This window comes from Ictalurus punctatus, chromosome 12 (genome assembly GCF_001660625.3).
Source record: "Ictalurus punctatus breed USDA103 chromosome 12, Coco_2.0, whole genome shotgun sequence".
Classification (NCBI taxonomy): domain Eukaryota; kingdom Metazoa; phylum Chordata; class Actinopteri; order Siluriformes; family Ictaluridae; genus Ictalurus; species Ictalurus punctatus.
The window spans coordinates 10,624,263-10,635,374 of record NC_030427.2 but is presented as its reverse complement, the minus strand read 5'-3'; the positions used below and the strand labels follow the sequence as shown (position 1 = coordinate 10,635,374).

At 39.3% G+C, this 11,112-nt stretch overlaps 1 protein-coding gene across 4 annotated transcripts in view; it reads right to left on the bottom strand.

Annotated features, from left to right (window-relative positions):
- Nucleotides 1-2,914: 2,914 nt before the first annotated feature.
- The window catches only part of LOC108273301 (transcription activator BRG1), a 30,798-nt gene continuing 22,600 nt past the window's right edge, over nucleotides 2,915-11,112 (bottom strand). The window contains exons 25-33 of one of the 4 annotated variants that reach the window (XM_017482462.3): nucleotides 10,790-11,047; nucleotides 10,576-10,653; nucleotides 10,203-10,421; nucleotides 9,802-10,058; nucleotides 9,461-9,569; nucleotides 8,440-8,541; nucleotides 8,172-8,304; nucleotides 6,987-7,123; nucleotides 2,915-4,672 (exon numbers count right to left, since the gene is read on the bottom strand). In XM_017482462.3, the coding sequence (XP_017337951.2) occupies nucleotides 4,634-4,672; nucleotides 6,987-7,123; nucleotides 8,172-8,304; nucleotides 8,440-8,541; nucleotides 9,461-9,569; nucleotides 9,802-10,058; nucleotides 10,203-10,421; nucleotides 10,576-10,653; nucleotides 10,790-11,047 (1,332 nt within the window). In that variant the 3' untranslated portion in view covers nucleotides 2,915-4,633. The remainder of the gene's footprint in view (nucleotides 4,673-6,986; nucleotides 7,124-8,171; nucleotides 8,305-8,439; nucleotides 8,542-9,460; nucleotides 9,570-9,801; nucleotides 10,059-10,202; nucleotides 10,422-10,575; nucleotides 10,654-10,789; nucleotides 11,048-11,112) is intronic. The other 3 variants (XM_017482464.3, XM_017482465.3, XM_017482466.3) reach the window with 3 other exon arrangements.

The window sequence follows — 11,112 nt, the reverse complement described above, 5'->3', positions numbered from 1 at the left end:
CCAACCCGCCCTTTGGCAATGATTGTAGAATAGATGAATGTGTGTGTTGTATGGGAGTTATGTGTGCGTAGTGGGTAGTCCATTACCACATTGTTTTAAATGTGATACATTGCATTAAAGGTGTGGTTTATAAAATTGATTGTTTCTAGTCTTGTAACAATCATATAAATTATAAGCATACCTCAGAATAACTGTTATTTATTGTGTTCAAAAATACACAGTATCTGTCATTTTAGACCTTTTCTGGCCCTGAAATTAGCTCACCACCAGAAAAGCTCTGCCCAGCACCAGCGACAAGTAGTTTAAAAAGAAGGGGTGGGATAGGTTGGGGAAAGACTTGTCAATGTTTTCATTACAGTTCAATAAGAAAAGTATTAATGATGCAGTGTGTAAAGTTTAATGGATCTAGTTCTGTGTTAAGCATACAATTTATAAGAATATCTTTAAAGAACTTTAGAGATTTATTGTGATATAACAACAGAAGATGTTGGAATAGTGTCTTCCGTTTAGATCTTTTCAGGCCCTGAAATTAGCCCCGCCCACAGCTAGGTCTGACACTTTTCCTGCAAAAACCAACTCACCAGGCATTACTAGTTTCAACAGAAGGGGTGTGGTTGATCATTTTCTTTGCAATTCACCTTTGAAACAGCACAGGGCTCTAGAAATGGTCAACTGCTCCTTTAAATTCAGTACAACAGGTATTAAAGCTGCAAATTGCCAAAAAAAAATCCTAGTACTACACAGGTTTGCTGTTGGGTCCTTAAATGTTCTAGATTAGCCAAGGCACGTTTTGTGTCTTCATTGGGAAGCTTAGCCTCATGTTTGCAATCTGCATTTCTAAATGATATAACTTACCTCAAAACTGTACCGATTCGTTCAGTATCACAATCAGACTTGATTGCAACATTTCAGACACCGTATGACAGTGTGATCTACAAATATGCACAAAAGGATGCTGTGGAGCTGGCGATGCAGCCATCTTAAAGCAGGATTCGCCTTATTCCTCAGCTTAGATAGCAGACTTCGGAAGGAGATGTGGCCCAAAGTTTGAAGATGAAATTGTATGTTAAATATGATAAAATATTTAAATATTTTGTTTTATGAAGGTGAATTGGTATTCTTGAACTTTACAATCTCTCTTGAGATGGTTATTTCAGCATACAGCTTGCACTGTTACCTCATAAGTACATTAGCTTGTTACAGTAGCTAAACAATAAAGAAGCTATTTTAAGACACCAGACATGTCCCTGCTGATCAAATCACTTACGGGTGGCCTTAAATGTGTTTTACACTCTGATGGTTCTCTCTCTCTCTTCAGAAGAATCTGAGAGAGAGAGAGAGAGAGAGAGAGAGAGAGAGAGAGAGAGAGAGAGAGAGAGAAAAGCAGTGATGTGTACACTGAACATTTTTCGAGGCGGTTTTGGCACTCCATCCTCTCTCTCATTCCTCACGGGTTTTCCAGCTGGATGTCAGCTTACTCTGGGCAAGTGTTCAAAACACACAATTTCCTGGAAGTAGGTCGTCCTGCCAAATGACGCACAGGGCAAGAACTTTCCAGAAACAGTGAAGCTTTACACACACACACACACACACACACACACACACACACACACACAGTGAGCAACCAGTGACCCTGTCCTGCTGGGGAAAAAAATCCCAATAGAAACCATCACAGAAATTCTAATGGTTTCCACTACAAATACCATTACAAACCATCAGCTAACTGTTAAAATCATTACCTTTACCATTATTGGTTTTTAATGGTATCCACTAGACATAACATGCCACCAACAGAAGGCAACAAATTACCAGTAGAGACCTACAGAGACCATTACAGTTTCCATTAAAACCATTACAGATTCTATGAGGGTTTCTATTGTTAGTTTTTTTTTCAGCAGGGTGCTACTACCAAAAGCAAATTCTTAGCATGCTAATGGTGGAGCTTGCTAACTGGCTACTGAGCAAACTGAGCTAACTAAGGAGTTATTTGGATAAAAAAATATATAAATAAAAAACACAGCACCCTCCAGAATAACTGGCATGAAAATTAGAAAAAAATTATATTCAAGAACAAATGCAATAAGTGATATGAACTCTAGTATAAAGGGAGAAATAGTTGTATTTAAACATGCATTTTTTTTGCACATTTATTTATGTATTTATTTAACAAAATACTGCCTTCAAATGATCAACGACATTGAAATGAATATTGTGACTCTAAAAAGGTTTTAGGGGTCTTGGTCACATCCTCCATTTTGAGTTACTTTATATTCTTAGGTTTGTGCATTTAAACTTCTGTGTTCCATTGAGGCCACGGGTTTCCATTAGGGTGTAAATACAGAGCCGTATAAAACACTGACTTGTGTGTAACCATTTCTGTGTTTATTTGGATCATCATCTTGCTGAAAGCCCTATCTATGTCCAAGAACCTCCTGGCAGAGGTTTTGGACTGAAATTCTGAAATATCCTGGTACTTAACAAAATTCATTATGTCACTGATATGTAAAAAATAAATAAAATAAAATAAATAATAATAATAATAATAATAAGAGGCCCTGATCCACTTTAACAGTATTACCTGATTTGTGCATGTCGAACATTATTTGGCTTTTCCAAAGGTCAGTGGAATTTTACGTGTGTGCAACCTCAGATTTCTATCTCACGGAAACAATTTCTGGGGACTGACAGCAAATTTTTTTTCCAAGAATGACAGTTTGTTTTCATTTTATAAAATGCATATCTTAGTGGCATCAATAATTGTAGCGTATACATTTCAGAAAGACTATAAATTTTTTTGTTAGGACATAGTCGCTCACTTTACACCCAGTGTTTCAGGCACAGTATACACTCTGATCAGGATAAAGCGGTTATTGAAGATAAATGAATATGAATGATGATGTTGAGGCACCAAGGAGTCTTTTAACAAACTTTACTAAGTTAATAAAGTACTGGAACAGCCCTTATGATTATCATGATGATTCACCTACGGCCAGAGGCATGATGAGGGTGTGTTGGTACTGGAATGCGCTGGCTTTACGCAATATGCGATTCTTCAGATGTGGTTTAACACAGTGTGATTTACGGTAATCTGTAGCTATAACCAAATCTAGTACCGAAATTGGTTCATAGTGTGTGTTAAGCCCTACTGCCACCTGGAGGACACCGGTGTGCATTACAGACTAAAATATCAATATTAGGGTGCAAGTTTGACGTTGAATCGTTTGGTCAATTTCATTCCATCATGTGGTCATTTCTTTGAAAACACAATACAGAGCACAGTACCCCGGTACAGTCAAAGTTACATTACTGTGACATTACAGTATTTTATTGTTAAATCTGAGTGTCCACTGACACTCACTGACTAACACAATACAGAAACGTACTTCATTTACTATGGAGTTCATTCCCAGTGTAATCATACGAGAAAGCAACACTGACGATTGCAAACGTTGAAAATTTCATGAAATTTATTTCGTTTATAACGTACATCACACATTCAACAGGTTGATACATTTACTGAGTTTTACCTGGACGAGCGCTTTATAAATGCGGAGAAGATCTAAGCGCATAAATTGTGGTTTGCGATCGCAATACGTCCGTCGCAGAGACGTAAAACGACGATTTGTTGGTGTAGGACTGCCCTTGTGAGCTTAAGTTACAGTCACAGCTGTATATTTACACACCTGGTAATAGAATTTTATGGAAGGAATGCAGTGTCGCTTTCACGTATGATTACTTTTACGTTTAATCTCAGCGGAAGAAAAGAGGAGACACCCGAAAAAGCGTTTTAAAACACCTACATAACACAACGTTTCTACAAAAAAAAAGTCAAACTTGACAGTAATTCGGCATGCTGTCACACATCGACATCAACTTTCATTTGATCTGAAATACGCTCTTATCCAGAGCAACAAACACGTCAAGACTACCAGTGGTGTGTTAGATACATGTTTTAAGAGGTGAACGTGACGTACAGTACATGGAGCTCGATAGTTCTTACACACCATCTTGGTGGCAGTCCTAACTTGGTACCTCAAGCTGGGAAAGAAAGATACAACAGCTAAATTGCTAACCCTATTTGCATGCAGCTGGACGTTACATGGTTGTGCACCAAGAATTTAAGATGGCACAATACTATGAACTGAAAATAGCGCTACGTAAATCACACGCACACGTGGCTGACAGGATACGGCATTAATATACACACAATATACAGTACGACTAATGCAGAATTTCAACGTAAAAACAAACAGGTCCACAAGGGGGCAGTGTGCAACAAATTGCATCAACATCAAAGCACATGCAGTACAGGTTTGAATTAAATACAACTTGTCTATGGGATTTACTTATAGCTGTGTAACAATGTGGAAAAACTCTAGTTGGTAGACTAGCTATGTCCTGTGCATGTGATTAGCCAGGCTTCAGTCCAGTCTCTTTTTTTTTTATAGCTACAATATATGATTATTAGAGAAGAAATAGACCAACAATTTGCTGTGAAAAACAATCAAGGATGCAGCGAGTCTGCTCGTGATTCTGTTATAAGCAGTATTTTTCCATCATATCTCTGGAAGAATCTGCAATTATTATGTCCCTCTTAAGGCTTTAACAATACAGTTTACGTTGATTAGTGTCTTTATCCCTGGTCTTCATCACTGGCAGTGTTAGAGCGCTCCTGAAACACATAAGCAGGAAATGACGTGAGTGACATTTGGCTGCAAGATACTGTACTTAAATTTGCAGGTTTTCTATTGGAACAGCAAGGCCAATTCAATTGTTTTGGCTGTAGAATGAAGACGTCTGGGTTTGAGATCAAAAGATGAACATGAGAAGAGAGTTTAGAATTTCAACTTTTATTTCCTGGTACTTGTATGTAGATGTGTTAAACGACATAAAGCATAGAACCTTTTGTAATAAGACCACCCAATTTGTAGGTGAGCAAATATATTGGAACATGTGACTAAACATCTACTCTTGGTTTTGGCCTTTAGTTTCACCTGTGACGACTGCATTTGTTGTTAAAAAAGATAAGCCGACGTGAAGATCAGAGAGCATTCCATGGGAGAAAAGCAAGCCATTTGCAAGCTAAGAAAATAGGGAACCATTGCATAAGCATTGGGCGTAGCCAATACAACAATTTGGAGTGTCTTGAAAAGGAAGGAAACCACTGGTTTATTGAGCAACAGACACAGAATGGGTCGGCCAAGGAAACAAAAGCAGCTAATGACAGAAACATTGTGAGAGATGTAGAAAAACACAAAAACTACAGTTAGTGACATCGCCAACAAACTCCACAGGGCAGGGGTGAATGAATCACATCCCTCATCTCAAATCCATCTTTTGATCTCAAACCCAAATGTCTTGAGTGTATATAGCACAAACAAATGAATAGGCCGTGCCGTTCCAATAGTTTCGGAGGAGACTGTATTTCATGTTTTGTTTAATCGGCAATAAATGGTTTAGCAATTCACTTAACTTCTATTTAAAAGAAAACACACTTAAAAAAGACAAATCCACACTGAACAAAAGAGAGTGATGCAGCGGCGCTTGAGTCCTAGTGTCGTTTAGTCTGTCCAGCTTTCTCACCTCCTCATCTGTACACTCTGTTCATTTATGCTAATACTGCTGATGATAAGATCAGCGCCATCATACTAGTCGTCTCGTGGATCGTTGTGTCTGCTGAGACTCGTATAGCTGTATGGCAGTCTGGAACTTTGAGTCCAACTTCCATTACTTCTATGTCTACTGTGAACTGTGCAATATTCCATTTGTCCTTTATCTGTATATAAACGAGGTGTTACTCATCTGTATATATTCATATTTGTATTCATCTGTACATACATTGAGGTGTTCATAGTGTACATATTACCATTATTATTGTTTTTTTACTACTATTATTCTGATTTTTCTATTCCTATTATATATATATATATATATTTAGACATTTTTTCTATTCTATTCATATTTAATGTGCATTCTTTCTTTTTTGTGTAATTGAGCTGCTGTGACGAGGGAATATCCCCAGTGTGGGATCAATAAAGTGTCATCTTCTCTTATCTCATCCTATCTTATGTTAGAGTTCTCATTAATGAGACACTGAACGTTGCTAGAAAATGGTGGATGAGAAAAGAAACGCTTGCTCTTTTGTTTTTAGGAGCCCCCCCCCCCCCCCCCCCCCCCCCCCAATTAAACTCCATTGTAACTGCTCTATCAATAGCAATGTCCCCGTGTGACATTAGCGCAGCACAGTATAACAGTGAGGATAACAAGTACACAGTACCAACAAACAAATTAGCACCAGAATTGCTAAACACATCACAGATATTTCAATCTAAACATATTTAATGCGTTTCTGGGAAGAGTTTACCTTTAACACTTTGGTGAAGAATCTAATTTACGCAACTCAGTTACGTGTTTTGGCTTTGCACTGAAGCTACAAGGCTAATGTAACAATCAACTAATAGATATCAAGACAAAATCTTCCATAAATATTTTCCAACACGCTATAAACGCCGGCCTCATCCGATATTCAGTTCTTCAGACGTGGTTGAACACAGTGTGACCTATAAACAAATCTCTACTGTGTAGCTAAACACTGCGACATTATGACGGCAGCCATCTTTTTTTTTTCCTTGAAGCGATATTGCGTTATTCAGTCTCTTAGCATGGAGCCTCCCAAAGTTTGACATTCGAATTGTACCAGAATACACTGTAACCCAGCAATTTCACAAATTCATGTATTTAAAAAATAATTTAAAAAAAAGACTACGTAGCATAACAATGTCATTTGAAGCAAGAACATGAAGATTTGGGCATTTTATTTCGAATTCTATTACATGTTAGTTACATTAGCCTCATAGTGCAAAACTAAATCAAAACACAAGTCTTGGTTGATGATTTACATTTGGGGTAGCAGGAGTTTTGTGTACATTTAATTTATTCGTAACTATTTCTTTAAAAGCCTTGTATGTGTGATGTGTGTGACTCACCTCCTCTCGTTCGTCCTCGGTGTCGTCATCACTGACGACAGGTTTGGCTCTGGTTCTCCCTCCCCTCCTCCTGCCCTTTCCTCTTTCAGCACTGCGCTCCTTTCGGCCCAGTTTAATCTTTACCTTCACTGAGCGAGCTGCCAATCATCAGACACACACACACACACACATAGACATGAGTTATACAGTTATGTTGACCCTTCATGTTAAGTCGCCTAATTAACCAACATCTCTTTGGCTCCCTGGCACCACGATCACCACAACTCACAACCAGTCTTCCTTTCGTTCCGTTCCAGTAACTCATAACTTACAAATACCTTGTATATACATTTTTAACAGCCCGGACCTTCATGGAAAAATAAGTACATGGACAGGCAAACCGTAACGGTGTTGCTCTACATACTAACAGTAGTGCTACAATTATGTATGTAACGATACACCCTGGTCTGATTCGATTTGATTCGCAATGCTGCGTTCACAATTTGATTACATTTTATTCTCAGAAAATTTGAACAAAACATTTGAATGAAGAAAAACAATGACTGAAGGCTCCTTTATTATTATTATTATTATTATTATTATTTCTGAATCATAAACAATGCAAAACAATGTGCATTTTTGTCCATATAACATGAAATACATTAATGTTTATGAACAGGGGTTTAGTATTGTAAACAACATGTACTAAAGGTTAACCATATCTTAAAAATAAATAAATAAAGGTGATCATTCCTCCAAAAGATTTTGATTGAATAAACAAAGCTTCTGACCCGGGGACTTGAGTTTTGTAGCAGAAATAGAGCTCCAAAGTCGGCTAAAATGACAGATTTCCGTGGCCTCTTTATCAGGTACCATAGATCACAGAGGCACGGCCTTTGGTGCTGTTTGAAACTGACCGAAGAGTTTATTTCCCCCTACTATAACAGTTCAACGTAAAATGTATAACGTAGTCACTTCAAGTGCAGATGACATGGCTCTCCTTGAAAGAATGTGATCACATGACCAGCATGTTCTCTATATATTTTAACTCTACCGTTTACACAGATCGGGATCTCGGTGTTCAAACGGTGCAATTGCACGAGATGCATAATTAATAGAATGCTGATATTACACATTTCCACGCACATTGTCACATTTTTGCATCGCAATGCATCATTACACCTCTAGCTACAAATGCACACTCACACTCAGACTCGGAGCCTTCGTCCTGTTCCTCCTCCTCTTCCTCGCTCTCATCTCCGTCGCTCTCCTCCTCCTTCTCGATCTTTTGTCGCAGGCTGGTGAACACCGACTGCAGCACGATGGAGTCCTCGTAAATCTACACACACAAAAGTGATGATGGAAAAAAAAGAAGAAATGATGAGGTTATGAGTTTATATCTGTATCAGTTCACATGTGTGTGTATGTGTGTGTGTGTGTGTGTGTGTGTGTGTGTGTGTGTATGGTTTCACACCAAAGAGCCCTCCAGGTTAAAGGTCTGAGCATTCTGACACAGCAGCATCACGTCTCTCTCCAGGTCATTCAGACTGCGATAGCGGTGGCTGCGGATACGCTCCTGCACAACACACACTTTATATCAGCTTTCAAAACACTTAAACGTTTGTGTCATATTACTAAAACTATCGGTTTAGATCAAAACTTAAAGCAATTTACACTCTACTTCAATTAAATTCGCCTACTTTAATATTACAGAGTTACACATTTCTTTACTGTAGTTCTAGGGCCTAGGTTTCTAGGCTAAAATTCCTGGGATTCAATTTCTAGGCTAAAGCTCCTGGGTTTAAGATTTTAAGATCCCTGGATTAGGTTTCTAGTCAAAATTGCCTCGGTTTAAATTTCTAAAATAAAAACCCTAGGATTATGTTTCTAGGATAAAATTCCTAAAGTTCCTAAATTTAAGGCTAAAATTCCTGGGATTAAGTTTCTAAACTAAAGCTCCTGGGTTTAAAATTTTAGGCTAGAATTCCTAGGATTAAGTTTCTAGACTAAAGCTCCTGACTTTAAGATTTTGGGCTAAAATTCCGGGGATTAAGTTTCTAGGCTAAAGGTTCTGGTCTTAAGATTTTAGGCTAAAATTTCTGGGATTAAGTTTCTAAACTAAAGTTACTGATCATAAATTTATAGGCTTAAATCCCAACTTTAGGCTAAAGCTGCGAGGTTTATGATTCTAGATTTAAATTCCGGTTTTAAGTTTCTAGGCTAAAGTTCCTGGATTTAAATTCCTGGATTTATATTCCTGATTTAACTCCTGAGCATAGGTTTCTAGGCTTTTGGAAGCATATTCCAAAAAAAAAAAAAAAAAAAACCCTTAAAGGGTCAGAGTACATATAATCCTAGGCTAACATTACTTTCTGGTATGAAAGTGATGAATTAACACTTACAGAACGATGTCACTGTGTAATCTTGAGTGACTGTGTGGTACGTAGTTAGGAATGAATGCATGTGTGTTCATATGTGCAGGTGTGTGCAGTCACCTTGATCTTGCGGAAGTCGACAGGTCTACGGATCAGCTCGTAGTACTCAGGGAGCTCTTTACGAGACGGAAGCTGGATGAAGACTTCGCTCAGCTGTCGGCCATTACTGCTGCGAGACCAAGGAGAGGGTTTAGAGTACGCGGAGAAACGTTCGAATATGTATGTCTCGGTTATTTACGATCATGGCGTATTACTTTTATGCTTGCAGCTTGAAATAAAAACATGTCTTGGCTTCTATTTTGCTTCCTTTCGAGGGTATTTTCTACCAGAACAAAATTCAAAACAACATATTTTGGCCGTCAAGCACAGGTCAAAGAACACATACGTAACCGGTTTCTCACCTCTCTTTGTATTTAATAACAGCTTCCACAATCTTCTTCATCTTCTTGGTGAGGCTGGGAGGGTTCGGGGTTATCTTCTCGGCCGGAGGTCGCCCACGCTTCTTCTGTCTCTTACTGTCCTCATCTTTGTCTCTTGCGCCACGTGTCCCTGATGTAGATGGACCAGCATCAAGGTCACGATCACGCTTCCTCTTTCGGGTCGTCTTTTTGTGGCGCACTTCCTCCTCAATCTCGTCCAGTGTGCCTTCCTCTATCGCCTGCATGGAGGAAAAGGTGATGGCAAAAACATTGATGAATGAGTTCTTTACTTTCTAAACTGCAGCAGTTATATCTGACCATTTTAAAAATTCTGCTACAGTTGCATCCTTTTTTTTTTCCCTCCAGACACAGTGACCTCTGACCTTGAGCCACTGTTTCTCAGTGAGCGAGTCGCTGTAGTCCACTTCCTTCCTTTGGCGTGAGCCGCGGCCGAACATCTTCTCTGCCTCCTCCTCACACGTGAGTCGCTCGACCTCAGCGTCGTCTTTCATGATCCACGTAGGCAACTCGTCTTCCTCCATGAGCCGAGGCCTGCGCTTCGGGTTCCGAGCCTCTTCACGACGCCGGTCCAAATCCATACGCTGCACATAGGGGATAATGCTCTAAACTATTGCTTTTTTTGTGTGGCTTGTAACTTTAAAGAGACTAGTTACACATTCACTGAGTTCAGAAGTCTAAAACTGATTGGAACTACATGCAATAAGAACCTTCTGAATATGTAAGAGGAAGGCAAACCATAAAGTGATCAAACTCCTCTTCACTCCTTGCGATCATCTGATTCACAGTTTCATCATCTGGAACTTCGTCCTCCTCCTGAAGAAACAAGGACAGAGAAGCGGAACGAGTGAGAACTTTAATCACTCTGCAGAAGCACATGAACCGCATCGACTTACAAGTCAGTATGGACATTCAATATGTCAATGTCAAAAGATGTAATGAAAAATAATACCAAGATATAGGGCATATAAATATCTGACACCTCGTCCTGCTCCTCATGCTCCAGGATGGCCTGCAGGAACGCACGGCGCTCGTGACTGGATGATTTCTGGTCAAACATGCCTGCTTGGATGACCTTTTGGTCCACGTTGAGCTTGTACTTGGCCGCAGCAAGGATTTTCTCTTCTACACTGTTCACGGTGCACAAGCGCAGCACCCGCACCTCGTTCTGCTGCCCGATACGATGAGCTCGGTCCTGAGCCTGCAAGTCCTACAAGAGGGAAAGAAAGAGAAAGATGAGTATGGCATTCTCAAAAATATCGCCTTTATTCTGGA